Source organism: Mustela lutreola, chromosome 8, assembly GCF_030435805.1.
Source record: "Mustela lutreola isolate mMusLut2 chromosome 8, mMusLut2.pri, whole genome shotgun sequence".
Classification (NCBI taxonomy): Eukaryota; Metazoa; Chordata; class Mammalia; order Carnivora; family Mustelidae; genus Mustela; species Mustela lutreola.
This window is the reverse complement of record NC_081297.1, coordinates 120127789-120144938: the sequence shown is the minus strand read 5'-3', so window position 1 is coordinate 120144938 and position 17150 is coordinate 120127789. Positions and strand designations below refer to the sequence as shown.

The 17150-nt window shown below is 35.0% G+C and overlaps 1 protein-coding gene across 4 annotated transcripts in view; it reads left to right on the top strand.

The window, feature by feature from the left end:
* C8H12orf50 (chromosome 8 C12orf50 homolog) overlaps positions 1 to 17150 on the top strand; it is a 34800-nt gene that overhangs the window by 10704 nt on the left and 6946 nt on the right. For 3 of the 4 annotated variants that reach the window (XM_059183643.1, XM_059183641.1, XM_059183640.1), the window contains exons 4-9: positions 11141 to 11299; positions 11737 to 11814; positions 11897 to 12010; positions 13912 to 14022; positions 15181 to 15288; positions 16646 to 16762. In XM_059183643.1, coding sequence (XP_059039626.1) covers positions 11141 to 11299; positions 11737 to 11814; positions 11897 to 12010; positions 13912 to 14022; positions 15181 to 15288; positions 16646 to 16762 — 687 coding nt within the window. The remainder of the gene's footprint in view (positions 1 to 11140; positions 11300 to 11736; positions 11815 to 11896; positions 12011 to 13911; positions 14023 to 15180; positions 15289 to 16645; positions 16763 to 17150) is intronic. The other variant, XM_059183642.1, reaches the window with a different exon arrangement.

The window sequence follows — 17150 nt, the reverse complement described above, 5'->3', positions numbered from 1 at the left end:
AAAATTGACTAAGCAAAGACTATAGTGTTTATTCTAGAAATGTCTGGACATACCAAGGCAGTATATCATATGGAATAAACAAGACTCTCTTGGTTGAAAAGTAATGATGTCCTGTTAACAGTTAAGAAACTTGTTCCCCTCCCTGTCCCCACCTCACCAAATCAAAAACAAAAACAAAACAAAAAGCAGGATTTTCCAACTTCCAGAGAGCAAACATTCCTACCATGAATGATTTTGAGTTACCAATGTAACATCAATAGGCTTGCAAAATAGCAACTGGTTCTCATTTGCTGATCTGAGCCCACTCCAGCACACCTCTGATTTTAAGAAGACAGACCCACCTCAATTGGATTTAAGGGAAAACTGGAAATTATTAGCTCATGTAACTGAAGACATAAGCCCAGAGCTGACCTCAACCCCCGCTGGATCCAGGGCTTCCTTCACCAACTCTTGGCTCTGCACTTCTTGCCATTCATACGTGGGAGTTGCCCCAGAAGCTCACATCTGGATCTTGGAGGCAGAATAAGCAAGGATGGAGAACCCTGAGTCAGACTGGGTTAAAATCTCAGTTTGCCAATAACTTCCCAATAACCTTAGGCAATGTAATACCTCTGTGGCCCAGTTTTTTCATCTGTATAATAGAGACAGTAATAACTATGTCATGAGGTTGTTTTGGAAATTTGATGTATTAATATCGAATAGTTTAGATATTGGCCAGAATACCTTTTGAAGAGTAAGCACTCAGTAGTCTCATCATCATCATCATCATCATCATCATCATCATCATTTTAAATTAACCTCTAAAGAAAGAAATCTTTTTCAAGCTAAAGCCTTAACACTGAACCTCATCTAATGACGCGGGAAACATATTCATATCCTAGGAGTGGTTCAGGCCAAGGGAATAGCTAATCCTGAGGTCTAGGATGTCATCATCACTCAAATTAAATGGACGGAAGATGTGGAAAATTTTCCCAAAGGAAAACTAATGTTCTTTCCTCAGGGAAAGAAATGACTATGCAGCAAACAAAGACACTGATGTTACTACATAATATTAAAAAAAATCTTTTTCCAAAGTGTTAGATGAAATATATCTGATCACACCAAAATTGGTCTTAATGGCATGGAACTATGCTTTGGGTAGAAAAATCAAGGTGACCAAAATGATCTATTTCTATAAATTCATAGAAAATACATTACAGTACTTCCTTGAAATGCAAATCCCATGGGAAAGTTATAGTAAAACAGCAAAGGTATAGCTATAAGTATCAAAACTCTTAGCACACCATTGTTTTAACCATATTAGAGAAGGTGAATTTAACTGTCTAAATGAAGTTTTTTGGTTTTTTTTTTTTTGCATTGCTTGATTACCAAGAAATTCACCTGAATTATTTGTTCCATATTTTAACTGGATAGTTTCTGATCACTAAATATGCTGTTTTCCTATACTGTAACTTTCTTCTTCTGAGGTATATTTTAATACCCTCAATGGAAAGGTATAATGAACTTTGATCTTTATTTTTGATGAACTATTCCTTAAAACACATTTTTTAAAAAATTATTTATTTATTTATTTGACAGACAGAGATCAAAGGTAGGCAGAGAGGCAGGCAGAGAGATAGGAGGAAGCAGGCTCCCTGCTGAGCAGAGAGCCCGATGCAGGGCTCAATCCCAGGACCCTGAGATCACGACCTGAGCCGGAGGCAGAGGCTTAACCCACTGAACCGCCCAGGCGCCCCTCCTTAAAACACTTTTGATTAGACTCATCATAAATTTAAATAGTTGCAAAAGTTCCAACATTTTATCAATACTGACACCTCGCAATTAAAATTTAATTGCCATATGATTTGATACTCATCATATGTTTTTTAAAATTTAAAAATGATCTCAATCCAAATTCATATGGGTCTTAAAATTTATGTAGAAATTCGAAGAACCAAGAACAGTCAAGTCTGCTTGAAGAACAAGAAAATGATAGCACTTGTTTAACCAGATATCAGGGCCTACAGAGTGGTAGAGATTAGAAGAGTGTCCTATTCACCAAGGGCTAGCCAAATTAACAAATGGAATAGAGTGAGAAGCTGGAGATCCCTGCAGAGATGGATACCTGATTTATAACAGCTCAGATCAATAGGTAAAGGATGATCTTTTCAGTTAATGAGGGGAGAATGAATTCCTCTGACACCAAAGATAAAAATCAATTCTAGGTAAATTATAAGCCAAAATATAAAAGGTCAATCTTTAAAGGTTTCAGAAGGCAATAAGGACGCAAAAAGTATTAACTATTAAAGAAATGGTGTATAAATTTGGATACATTAAAATAAAAATTTGTATTCACCAAAAACACCACTGAAGAATGAAAAGCCATAGAAGGGAAGGAAATATCTGCAGCATCTGTTGTTACATGACTGCAACAAAGACTTGAATTCAATATTTGAAGAAAAATCAAAAGACAGAGAATCTGGAGAACCTAATGAAACCGGTTTCTCTGTTTAGGCATTATTGGCATTCAGGCTGGATAGTTCTTTGCGGTGGTGGCGGTGAGGTGGTGTTAGGAGCGTCGATGGGGACTATCCTACGCGTTATAGGAGGTTCAGAAGCATTTTTGGCTCTAACCCTTGAGACGGCAACAGCATCTTCCTAATTGTGACAACAAAAAATACACCCAGCCATTGCCAAATGTTTCCTAGGGGAAAGGAGTAAAATCATCTCTGGTTGAGAGCCACTGTGCTAGGACATGTCGAGAAAGCGTAAACAAGATTTTGAAAAATAAGAAATCCAAATGTCACCCACCAAATGAAAATGTGATCAATTTATTAGTAATCAAGGAAATGCAAAAGGAAGTCACTTTGAGATACCAAGCACACCCATTATCTTGGCAAAAAGTTTAAATCTACCCACTGTTGGTAAAACAAAGGGTATTAGGAATTTCTTGGGCACTGCAGGTAGTTTAAACTGAAACAGGCACTTGGAAAAACAGTCTAGTGTGATCTCATCAAGAAAAAGACATAATTTAGGCCAACCAACTCCGTTTTTTTAAGCATATATCCTAGAAAAATTCATTCCCATGTGTACCTGGAAACATGTAAAGGAATGTTCACGGCACCTTTTTTTGGTAATGTCCAAAGGCTTGAAATAACCTATATGTTCAATAATAGCGTGATATATAAATAAATTGTGGCACATTCATTCAATGGATACTATAAAGTAATGAAAATAAATGAATAAAAAATACACAAGCAAGGATGCATCTCAGAATTAACATGTTGCAAGATGGAAGACAGAAAAAAGAACACATACTCCTGATTCCATTTATAAAATGTTCAAAAATAAGCCAAATTAGGGGCACCTGGGTGGCTCAGTGGGTTAAGTCTCTGCCTTCAGCTCAGGTCTTGATCTCAGGGTCCCGGGATTGAGTCCCACATCAGGCTCTCCACTCAGCGGGGAGCCTGCTTCCCCCGCCCCCGCCTGTCTTTCTGCCTACCTGTTATCTCTCTCTCTCTCTCTGTCAAAAAAAATTAATTAAATAAATAAATCTTTAAAAAATAAGCAAAATTAAGCTTTAGTTTTAGAGATGCAGCCCTAGTAGTGAAACTCTAAGAAAAATGACAAAGTGATTATTAGAAATCAGGATGAAGATACTTATTGTGGGCAATGGAGAAGGAAAGTGATATAAAGTGCTGAAGACAGGGACTATTTACTTCTTGACATAAGTATTGATTTTGTGATGTTTATTACATTGCATATTTTATGATTTGTGCACACTTCTGTACATGTGTTATATTTGACAGTTTTCAAAGGGTAATAAATACTTTAAACATTTCTTTAAAAATTAAAAGAAAACTTTCCTTTTCTTAAAACTACTATTTTCATTTTCTTCCTTCACAATTTTTTTAAGACTTCGTCCATTCCTTTGAGAGAGGGAACACAAGTGCATGAGTGGCGGATGGGGCAGAGGGAGAAGGAGAAGCAGACTCTCCTCTGACTGGGGAGCCTGACATGGGGGTACGTGCCATCACCCAAGATCATGAGCTGAGCCAAAGTCTGATGCTTTGGCAACTGAGCCACCCAGGCACCCCTACTCTTGCACAAGCTTATCCTAAAATAAGCTTGAGTTTATTGATCCACCTATCACATTTAAGTATAATAAAAATGTACATATAAGTTGAAATCTAAATTTTTGTTTTATTTTCTATGACAGAGGCTCCACACTATGAAATCTCATAGTCACTAACACATTTTAAAACATATTTCCTTAGGATTGTTATTATTACAGTTATTATTAATACATAATTTATTAAAACAACATAATTATGCCACTGATAAATAATTACTGCACATAAGAGTAGACTTTTATTGGAAAGGTATCTATTAATGAGCTAATGATCAAAATTATTCCCATCTGTTTATGAAACAGAAAGGCATATAGCTAAAAGTAATATCGAGAACTAGCATATTATCCTAACTTTTCTAAGAGAGTGAGGAGATAGTTAATATTTTATAAGCTGAAATAAAGTAAGGCCTGATTTTAATAACATTTCACAACATTATTTGATAAAATGGGTTTTAACTACCTGATGGAATAACACTCAATTGGAAGAAAATAATTTCAAAACATTTTTTATGCATGGGTTTTATCTAAGATAGCATGAATAATTTGGCAGTCCTGTAAATAATTACACCTGAATTTAAAAAATTGTGATTGTAGGTTGATGTTCAAAAATGTATCATAAGGAGTTTCACAGATATACTCCTCAGTTAAACAATAATAGTTGATGCAAGTTATATATTAAACAAAAAGTAAAGTGTCTGGAAATTGTCCTAAGGGCACAAAGCAAGAATTTATTTAAAAAAAATCTATTCAGGGCACCGGGGTGGCTTATTCAGTTAAGCATCCAACTGTTGATTTTGTCTCAGGTCATGATCTCAGGGTCATGAAACTGAGTCCCACATCAGGCACCATATATAGCGCCGACAGTGTGGAGCCTACTTAAGATTTTCTCTCTCCCTCTCCTCTGCCCCACCCCCTGGACTTGAGCGTGGTTTCTCTCTCTCACACACTAAGAAATAAAAAGAGAAAGAAAGGAAAGAAAGAGAGAAAGAAAGGAAAATCTGTTAAAAATCAGTTAGAACAACAAATCTTGGGATGCCTAGGTGGCTAAGTTAGTTAAGTGTCTGCCTTTAGTTTAAGGCATAATCCTGGAATCTTGGGATTGAGTCTCACATTGAGCTCCCTGCTCAGTGGGGATCCTGCTTCTCCTCCTGCTGGTTGCTCCCTCTACTTGTGCTCTCACAAAAATCTTATTTTAAAAAACAAAAAAAGAACAGCCCGTCTGTGGTATTCGAGTCACCACCCCCGGTACAGTGTGAAAGAAGTTCTACTCTATGTGGGTTGAGCCAAGAACACAGGGTGCACTCTACCTCCACCTCCCTACTGGGGACTATGGTATCTTCCTGGGAGGAGTGGGCAGCTAGCACTTACAGCTTCATGTTGAAGAACTGTATTTTTCAGGCAAGAGAGGCTAAGAGTTCTGGGTCTTCTATCCAGGGCTACTCATAGAGCAGAAGTTCCATTACAGAGGTAGCAGGCAGAGAATAACAAGCCCAACTGCCAGAAAGGGGCAAACCATAAATATCAGAGGTTACCAACCCTGCCCAGTGCCTGCTTATAAAGCAGAGGTATCACTCCAAGAGAAGTGAGTGACTGTCCCTGTTCCCAATAATGGCACTGAGGTTTTGCTTGAGCAAGAGAGATAAGCTGTAGGGGCAGAGAACTCTGAAGCTCTCCAAAAGTGATCTGAATTTATCTGGAACAGAACAGAGTATGGGGAAGTTTATCATGGCATTCTAGAAAACAGTGGAGAGTTTGGGGGTAAGCAATGATGAAGAGACTGGTAGCTCCATGAGAGCAACAAGCTAAACGATAGACCAGATAAGAGTTGACCAAATACAACCAAGGGAAGAGTTAAGAAGAGCTGTCCTGAGATTGGAACATACTTGAAAGATTGGCCTCAAAGACTACCTCTGCAAAGTGATCAGAACTGAACTGAATCAAATGGTGAAGCAGTTTATGCCCCAGTGGACTGATGGAAACAACAGAGGAATCAACCCGCAAGTAATGGAGTCTGACAGCTGGGAGTGAAACCAACAGAGGTAGATAGCTTAACAGAGAAACCAGGGAATGAGACAAAGAGAGTACTGGTGGAACCATTGTCATCCATGGATTTATCCAGCCTGCATCCTCTGAGGAGTGACATCAGGTGCTGCAAACTGTGGGAGGAAAAGAGATTTTTTAAAAATAGTTCAACCAAGTCATTAAAATATTAAAAATCAAACAACAAAAATCCTGAGGCTAGGGGTAAGAAATCAAGATCCAGAGTTGCTACAATACATTGTCCAAACTGTCCAGTTAAAAAAAAATGAACAGGAATTTATGAAACATACAAAGAAGCAAGAAAGTGTAACCCATACACAAGAAATAAATGTAGGTAACAAAATGCCTTGGGATGGCTTGGGTGCTAGAGCTAGCAAACATAATTTAAGCAGTTATAGTATGTTTGAAGACATACAGAAAACCATGCTTGGTGTTAAGGTAGGTATAATGACCATGTCTCAATAAATAGAGAATATTAATAAGTAGATACAAACTGAACAGTATAATAACTGAAAAAAATATTAGAGGGCTCAACAGGTTTGGGATGACAAAAGAATAAGCAAACTTTAAAAATAGAATAGATATTATACAGTCTGAAAAAGAGAGAAAACAGAAATAATGGTTGAAAATTCCCTAAATTCGATGAGAAATATTATCTACATGTTCAAGAAACAACAAATTCTAAGTAGGATAAGTCCAAGGATATCTGCATCCAGACACATCATAGTTAAAGGGTTAAATGCCCAAAACAAAAGCAAGTTTTGGAAAAGAACAAAATAAACATGATTAGTCACATATAAAGGAACCTCAGCAAGATTAACAGCTGATTTCTCAGACATGTTGTAATCCAGAAGGCAGTAGGAGGACATATTCAAAGTACTGAAAGGAAAAAAAAAAACATATATACTTGTATTTGTATATAATTGTATTTTTGAGTCTGTAACATTTATGCTCTTATTGCCAAATATATTACATTTCTAAATTTTAGAAAGGAGGCATCTAAAGGAGGCATCTGAGAGCAAACTTATATTATGGTATGGACATGATACCAGGTGGTGACTCAAATCCAAAGGAATAAATGAATAGAATCAAGAATGATAAATAAGAAGGTTAATATAACAAACCCTATAGATACATATTTTCTCTTCCTTCTCTCAACTCCTTTAGAAAACACAAAATTAAAGTAATATAACAATGTATTTTTGGGTTTGTAACACACATAGATAGAACAGCAGCAGCACAAATTGGGAGGGGTGGAAGAAGGAATAGAGCTAGATAGGAATAACCTTATTATCTCTAGCAGGAATTAGATAATATAAATCTGAAGTATATTTTGCAAAGTTAGGAACTACATGGTAAGTCCTAGAGCAACTCCCCAGAAGATATCTTTAAAAATGTGGAAAAATCATAAAAATAATTAAAATGTTACACTAAAAAATATAGAGGAACAAAAAAGAATACAGCAAGTAAAATGACCGATAAAAATCCAACTATATCAATAATAACATTGAATGTGATTTGATTAAAATACAATAAAAAGGCAGACATTACCAGATTAAAAACAAGGATTCAACTATATGTTATCTATAGAAGATACACTTTAGATTTAAATAAACAAATAAGTTGAAAGCGAAGAATGAAAAAAGTACCCTATGCAAACAATTACAAACTATAAGGAAACAGAAGACTTGAGCAACTATAAAATAACACAACCAAACAGACTTCTATATATTATTCCTTGCAACAATAACAGAATACACTTATTTCTCAAGTGCAAATGGAACAGTATCCAGGATAAACTATATATTAGGCCATAAAATAAGCTTTAATAAATTTGGAATTATAAAAATCATACAATGCATGTTCTCCAAACCTAATGGAAATAGAAATCACTAAGAGAAAAAAATAATGGGAAATCCACAAATATGTAGAAATTAAACAATATATCTATAACCAACCAAGAAATTATAAGGAAGATTAGCCAATGCTTTGAGATGAATGAAAATGAAGGAACAGTGTACTAAAACTCATGGGATTCAAGTAAAACCGTATCGAGAAGAAATTTTATAATTATAATACCTATTTTTAAAAATATGGTCTCAAGTTAATCTAACTTTATACTTTAAGACACTGGAAAAAGACCAAAGTAAACCTAAAACACACAGAAGGAAGAAAATAATAAATATTAAAGCAGAAATTAATGAGATAGAGAGTAGAAACTTGTATCCATCCTCTGATGAGTGGATAAAATATTGTGGTATATCTGGACAATGGATTATTGTTTGGATTAAAAAAAGGAATAAAGTATTGTTATAGGTGACAGCATGGATAAACCTTGAAAACCCTATGGTAAGTGGAAGATGACAAGTACAAAAGACCAAACACATATTGTATGATTCCACTTATAGCAAATCCATAGAGACAAAGTATATCAGTGATTGTGTAAGATTAGGGATATTTGGAAGACTGCTAATGGGAATGGGGCTCTTCTTCGGAGTGATCAAATGTCCTAAAATTGATTATGGCAATGGTTGCATAACTGTGAAAATACTAAAAACTACTGAATTGTATTATATTCATGTGGTAAATACATGGCATACGAATTATACCTCAAGGAAACTTCTAAAAATGTGACTCTAAAATTTACTCTTGAATGTTCAGCTTATTTTTGCAACTAATGACAAGTCTTGAGAATATATACCGAGAATGGCTAAAAAGCTTTATTTAAAGGCATGTTTTTCCTTTTGAGTTTTTAGTAGCACGCTCCTTCCATTGATGGCAAGAGACTTCCCCCTTGAGATTTATATATTCTTTACCAATAGTTCAGAAGTGGAAGAAGCAAAAATTTTCAACCAAATTTCTTCAGTACTACATACTCTACTATGCATTTGAATTTAGAATGTTCCAACATGGACCCCAATAGCACTTTTTCTAATACCTTTTGTATTCATTTTCTGTTACTGCGATAACAAATTACCAGTGACCAAGTGGCTTTAACAACTCATTTGTTATTTCATAGCTGTAGTTTAGAAATTTCAAGCAGACGTCTCTGGGTTAAAATTAAGCTGTCTCCAAGGCAGCATTTCTTCTGAAGACTCTGGGAGAGAATCCTTTCCCTTGCCTTTTCCAGTTGCTCGAGGCTTTCCGTATTCCGTGGTTCATATCCTCCCTCCTCCATCTTCAAAATCCTGACACTGCATCACTTGACAGAGCTTCCACGGTCACACCACTTTCCTGGCTCTCTTCCTCTGCATCTCTCTTCCATTAGTAAAGACCCTTTTGATTACCTTGGGCCCACCTGGATAATTGAGAACAAACAATCTGCCATTTTTAAGGTCAGCTGATTATGTCTTAATTCCACCTGCAGCCTTAATTCCTCTTTCCCATATAACATATACATAGGTTCTGGGGATTTAGGACATGGGCATCCTTAGGGGGGCATTATTCTGCCTACCACATCATGATTTTCTCCTGGTAGAAATGTGTACAAATTAAGGTGAAGGAGAAAGCCCTACAGGTTTGAGGTAGTTTGGTTCATCGATAAAGGAGGATTTGTCTTTTGGGCAGTGTATTCTAGTATATTCTCGCATGAATGAAGGGCCTTTATTATACAAAGTGGAGAGAAGGCTATTGCGAACTCAAGCCTGTTCTTAGGCTAACCAGCTTTAGGGGAAAAATAAATGTGGAAATTAAGTTTCTGGAATAGGATTCATTGGTTTCAAATTATTGGAATGGCACACCTAAAGATTTCCTATAACCCAGGGCCCTAGTTAGATGATCATTCATTTGGGGTAGTGGTTTCCAAATGGGGCTGATTTCATAATTACCTGAGACTTTTAAAAAATGCAATTAGGGCGCCTGGGTGGTTCAGTGGGTTGAGCCTCTGCCTTCAGCTTGGGTCATGGCCTCAGGGTGCTGGGATCAAGACCCGCATCGGGCTCTCTGCTCGGCAGGGAGCCTGCTTCCTCCTCTCTCTCTCTCTCTCTGCCTACTTGTGATCTCTTGTCTGATAAAGAGTTAAAATTTTTTTTTTTTTAAATTAAAAAATGTAATTAGATTTTCAGGCTTTAATCCAGACCTGCTAAATCTAAGTACAGAAAGCAGAGACCCAAAAGATGTTTTAAATTTCTTTTTTTGAAGATTTTATTTATTTATCTGAGAAAGAGTGAGATCACGATGGGAGGATAAGGGCAGAGAAAGAGGGAGAAGCAAGCTCCCCGCTCACCAGGGAGCCCGATGTAGGGCTTGATCACAGGACTCTGGGATCACGACCTGGTCCAGTGGCAGATGCTGAACTTACTGACCCACCCGGGTGCCCCTGTCTTGAATAATTTCTTTAGTTGATTCTGATAATTAGCCAAATTTGGTAACTACTCATTTAGAAAACAAAGGGGATCGAATTAGTGATAATAGAAGATTCATGTGTTCGCTAAATTTTTCTATTAATTGCTTTCTAGTTTTAAAGTTACAGGACATTTAAATATGACCCAGAGCTTTGGACAGTTTAACCAATGTGCAGCCAACAGAGAAATCTGAAAGTATCGTTCTTTCTCACTTCCAAGTAATCATGCAGCCTGACAAAACTAGAACCATTGGATGTTTTCCTCTTTTGGGCATATATACTTTGCCATTATAAGCTATGCCTTATTTGAATTTGTTTTTGTTAATTTGTAATGTGATTAATTAACTCTCATTCCATAGGTACAATCAATGTAAGAATACAGTAATACTTATGGTCACTTCGCATTTATACCAAAATTGTGATATGTCAAGTCATGGTTATAATTCCTATCTAAAAATCTATGAATTAGTACATTTTCTGCACCTTCCAGGCAGAATGTTGATATTTATTAGATTAATAACCTTTCCAGAAATAAGATGAGACACCTTTTAATAAAATGTGCAGTAAATTAGGAGGACACTGTTGATCACTGAACATGCACATAAAACGTATCTTAAAAAGACTGAAATTTTGCATTTCCTCTGTAGGTATCACACCACAGAAAGAGAGTCAGGAAGGAATTCCACCCCTGACCCAGAGTCAGGAACCCCTGAAACCTCAGGAGAATATATCACGACCCATTCACCATCCTCTAGTTTTAAAAACTAACTTTGAGGACGAAGAGGAGGAAGGAGATGAACAAAATGGTTAGTAAGGTTTTTCTCAGATTTACAATGCACACTCAAAAGTCCTACTTTTTTTTTTTTTAACTGTGAGAGGTTCATAACACAATATGTTAGGTAGATTTTGGTAAGAAAATAGATTGAATATTATTAATTATATTCAATTCATTATGTTCTAATTTGTTCTATGTCTACACATGCTTATGATCATTTGGATTAGAGGGTTTTTGTTGGATGATGGCTGGGAGATACATTTCATTTAAATTTGTACAGTTACTTAAACTGATTTTTCTAATACATGAAATATAGTAACTCGAGACATTTACCAGTATGCAAATTATTGATTTTAAAAATTAAAAAAAAATCCATGTGAACAATGTCTGGGGTTTTTCATTCTGATTTATATATTTTCATATTATTTGTCTTTGGACAACTTACTTAAAAAAATATATATCCTATAGATGCTTCCAGTTTATGGACAAAGACTCCTGAAGAGATTGAAGAAAAAAGAGCAATAAAGGAGATGTGTTACAAATCTGGTAAGAAATCAAACATTTGTGGGTTTTTAAATGCTTGATATGACAAACACACTAACCTCCTACTTTTCTAATGGGAGATTAGGTGAATACTACAGATTCCATACTCCTCCAGATATTTCATCATCAAAAAGCATAGCCTCTACAGCAGACAAAGAAATAGAAAAGCCTTTGGAAAATGGCAGTGAATTGCAAGAAGGTAAGGAGTGAAAAGACAGCACTTCAAGGTGCTGTGTTAAGAGATAGTTGGTATGATAGGCTGTGAATTATTTAGTAAGATGTAACTAGAGTTAAATGATAAATAATACATCAGAATTGAGAATGAGGAGGAAGTACTTTCATCAGATGACCTATATTTAATAAGAAAAGCTGCAGTTAATGTAATTAAGCTTTCCTCATGGAGCTAAAGAACAAATAAGCTTCATAGGCGCATGGTGGCACTTCTCCCCCGACCCCGCCCTGACCACGCAAGTCATTCTGTAAATAACTTGCTTCTACCATTATTTTTCTTTGCAAATAAATCTCCCTGTGAAATAGGTGCATATTTTTCTCTGTGAATAGAAAGGACAACCTAGCCCTGGAAGGACAAAAGGGAGATCAGAGAATGATGTTAGTGGCAGAACAAGGATACATTTGTTCATTAAATGAGTACCTTTTGTATACCAGGCAATTTCTGAAGCAATGCAGGTGGATGATTCCAAGGCTGGGCCTTTCACGAGTCTTGTGTTTTGGTGAATCTTATTTTAATGTTGGTAAACAATCTGCCCTTGAAGTCAGGATAAATACACTATTTTCTGGATATAAAACCAGAAACTCAGTGAAAATCCATGGATGCCACAAGTTTATACAGCTGTCTTGCCACTAGGATGAGCTGAAAAGTTTTGCTGCAGGAGGAGATTTGAATCCTTTTCTCTCCCTAAAAATAATAATAATAAAAAAAGATAGTTGGGGGAATCTCCCAACATCAAGATGAGGGTATAATGAAGTAGAGGATCAAGAGTAAAATGCCTGCCCTTCAAGTACATATGTGGCAAACTATTTAAAGATATGGCGGTAGGTGGCAGCAACAGACCATGAGATGTTGGAATGACTGGCAAGACAGCTGAGAGGTGGGCACCCTAGCTAGAGAAGGGCACACTGCCCACATTAACTAGACAAGGACAAAAGAAAACAAAACAAGTTAGCAAGAAATATAAAAAGGGTAGATTAGAAAGATAATTACACGTACTTTCACTTTATATTTTGGTTTTAAAAGTCTTTTGTTTTTAAATAATTTCAGTTAATTCATGATAGCCTTCACCAGCTTTCCCCAAATGTTAGTATTTTACACATTCAATTTTTCACTCTTTCTTTCTCTAAATATACACACTATGTTTTTTTCTAAACACTTTGTGCAAGAGTAAGTTGCAGATATGATGCCCCTACATAACTCTCATATTGGTATAAATATCAGAATCAGGAAATTACCACTATACCATATTATTTACAGGATTTTTTGAAATAAATTTCACCAGCAGTACCATCAGTGTCCTTCACGGCGAAATGAACTTTTTCCTGATTTAGAATTCAATATAGTATCATATGGTACATTAGATTATCATCTCTCTCTTATTCTGCTTTTAATAGTTTATTTTAGAAGAAAATTATCTAGAGATGTATAGGAAAAACACTAAGAATTATTTAATTCTGACAGTATAATTATCATTTGTCAGTGGTAGACTCATACTTATCACTCAATTTGATCATGATAGATACAATCAAAAGAAATATAAAATTCATTATATGAAGAACACATGAAATAAGTTAAATATATTATACATACATAATAATGTTAGATTATTTAAATTTTTAAATTGCCATTTAATAAATAATCCACATAGGTAAGTAAACTTGCTTGTTTGTTATTTTCTTGATAATTACAAAATTTATTTAAAATTCCTATAAGTTTACAGTTCATCATATAACTATGCAAATAATACTTATATTAATTTTTGACTTTATACTATCATCATGAATTCTACTTTAGACTTATATAAGTGCCTATGGCTCCTGGGTAATTTTCTTTTCTTTTTCTTTTGCTAATTTAAAAAAAAAATTTAGGGGATGGTCTTACAGTTCCAACAAAATTTAGCCTATTTGAAAGGCAAGGTGAGATAAAAGCATCATTGGATAGGAAACCAAGGACTGACATTGCCGCTTTTGAAAATGGAGGTGAGTTGTTATTCCTGGTTGATTCTGAACGTATCGCCATATAATAAATGAGTCTGAATTTCCTCTCATAACTAATTTCATTTTTTCAAAATATTTTGGACATTTTTATTGTTGGTTTTGGGTAAGGAACTTGAGGCCTGGAATTGTAGGTAATCGGTTGCTGTAGATGAATCACTATAGGAGAATGTCAGACATGTTATGTGCACTCTGTGAATATTTGTAGAATAAATGATTTTATGTTTAAACAATCAAATGAGTGGATGAATGGAGACATTTTTATAGAATTTATAGATGACTGGACATTAATATGCTGGATGAAAGAGCCAAATTTTAACAAGGGAAACTCAAACTGTGATACACATAAAATCTTGCATTTAAGTTCAAGACATTAATGGTAGAGTTTCTTCAAGTTGGGAAAGGCTTGACATGATACAGATTGTGAAGAGAAAAATAAGTGTTTTTTGTTGGCCACATGGTTTAAAAATGATTCAGTACTGGGTGTCAGTTACCAAGAACTCAGGTAAACTCACACTGAATTATCAGGAGTAGTATAGGAAGATAATTAAATGTGGTAAGTCATTTAAAGTTCTCAGTAGTGTCTGACATACAGAAAATGCTCTATAAATGTTAACTATTATTATACTAGTTCTACTGATTTCTGTAATGGTAGTCCACATGAGTGTGTCATTTTAAAAGGTTACTTGAAACATATTTTATGTTAGGGTAACTTGTATGATGAGGAATCTGGAAATTACATATACAAGTAGTATAAAAAGCAATTGTGGATATTTATCTTGGAAAAGAGAAGAACTTTTAGGAGCATAAAAATTGCTCTCCTATATCTGAAGATGTTATACTGAAGACTAAACTATACTAACTCTGAGTAACTCTGAAGGATGGTAAAGGATAGAAGTAAAGATTTATATATGTTAAAGGAAAATTGTGTCGACTATGTGAATTTCTTTGGAGTTATCTCTATGTAAGCATACATACTCTAAGTACATGTGATATGTGTGGTGATGTGTGTGGTTATCACTGAGAAGTATTTAAATAAAACCAGGAAAAAGGTGTACTGTAGAAAAGGATAATCTTGTGTTGGATGATAGTTCTGTAGAACTTTCTGCCACCATGGCCACTGACCATAAGGTATTGTCATAGGAGGTGACTGTTATGTTCCACAGAGGATCATATTTCTTGGAGTGGATGAAAATGAAGCTTTAACAGAAGAGAAGGAAATCACCATATCAAAATGTTCAAATAATAAAGGTAATGAATCATCCTATAATTTTAATCCATTCATAATTTGGATAGGTATGTTAAATACAAAACTGGACACTTGTAGAAACCAATAGAAGAGGTGAGATAATAAATAAAAATATGCATTGAATACAGTGAACAGGAGTCAAAAACTCTAAGGTTTTAGTCCTGGTATGTCCCTTATTGTTTGACCCTGAGACCATCTCTTAGTTTCAGTTTCCTTATCTAAAATACTGGCCTGTTGAACTCCGTAATTTCTAGGAGTCTTGCTATCTCTACTGTTACTGGTTCTGTTAAACAGTAAAACCAAGTCCTCTTTAGTTTGTTTTTCCAACCAAATTCTCAGTGTGATTGAATTTTCTTAGGGAGATTTGTTTGTGAAGACTGTGAAGAGTATTAATCTCATGATGTCTATGACCTCCCCATTTTATAATTATTACAAGTCTGTGAATAATCAAGAGATATGATAACAAAATCCATCCTTTACAGTTTTAGATTCCCCTTACACCATTCTTAGAATCCCTTGGTTGGTACCTCTCTGCTAGGCAGTTCTCTCAGACTAACTGTATAGCTGTCCTGTAATTAGAGGGCTTTACATATTCTCCATCCAAATACTAACTAATTTCAGCTACCATTTTCCCCACCGTTAAATAAATGTTCTTGAGAATAGGTTAAGGCATTTATGATCAATGGGAAATGACATGTAAGTCTCTTTTCCTTGCTCTCAGAGATGGAATAACTTTGCCCAATCTATCAAAAAAACAAAAACCAAAAAACCAACAAAAGTCTTATTACACTAGTAACAGTTACTACAATTCTCATTTGGCTGTTTAAATTTAAACTAAGATGAAATAAAACTAAAAAAAATCAGCTCTTCAGTTGCATTAGCCATGTTTCAAGTGTTCAATATCCACATGAGACTAGCGGCTATCATTTTGTACAGTACAAACTGAGATAATTTCCATCATTGTATAACACTCTGCTGGGCTGTCCTGCACCAAAGCATAGAACACATGAAAGTTACATCTGAATTATTTCTGGAACCTTAATTTAAATAAGCACATTTGATTTAAAATTAATAAACTTCTGATTCTTTTATATGAAGGTATTAAAATATTGCCACAAATACATAATTTATATGTTGAAGATAATGTCTGTAGCTTGGATTTTTAATATTTTGTTAGTGACAAATTTGGAGGACTCATGGTAGGGATTAGGGAATTTCAGTGATGAACTGTAAAAATTAATATACATATATATTTTTTTAAAGAGGTATGCCCATCATATAATGTTTGAAAAGTGAAATGCCAACTGAAAGCTTCTTTTACTAATATTGACATTTTATTTTCTTAATTTGCTTTAAAAGATAACACGGACAGTCCTCATCCAAAGCGTTCCCTAACTACCCGACTAGTACCTACAACGCATGTATTAAATGCTACTGAGAATATCAGTATGAAGTGCAGAGAGGACCTCTCTTCAAGTGAGACATTAGCTCTATCACTTTTTGGCCTTAGATATATTTGTCTTATCATGGATTTGTTTTGCTTATTTGAAATAGAATTTTTAAAAAGAAAGAAAAAATGATGGTTTGAAAATTATTCAGGATTAAGAATTAAAAACAATCATTCTTCTACTAACTCTGACAATGAATTGTGATGTAGGTCCTAGTAAATTATACACACTCCCACTAGTTTAATTTAGGTATTAAAATTAATGATATACTACCTTCTCGGAAGATTCATTAGTACTTAGTATAGCATTTTTAATTTAATGCAACATGGGAAACACTGACATTTTTTATTATGTTTTGGATTATTTTTCATGATTTGGCTTCTCCATGCCATTCAGTATTCTAAGCTGCTTCTCTT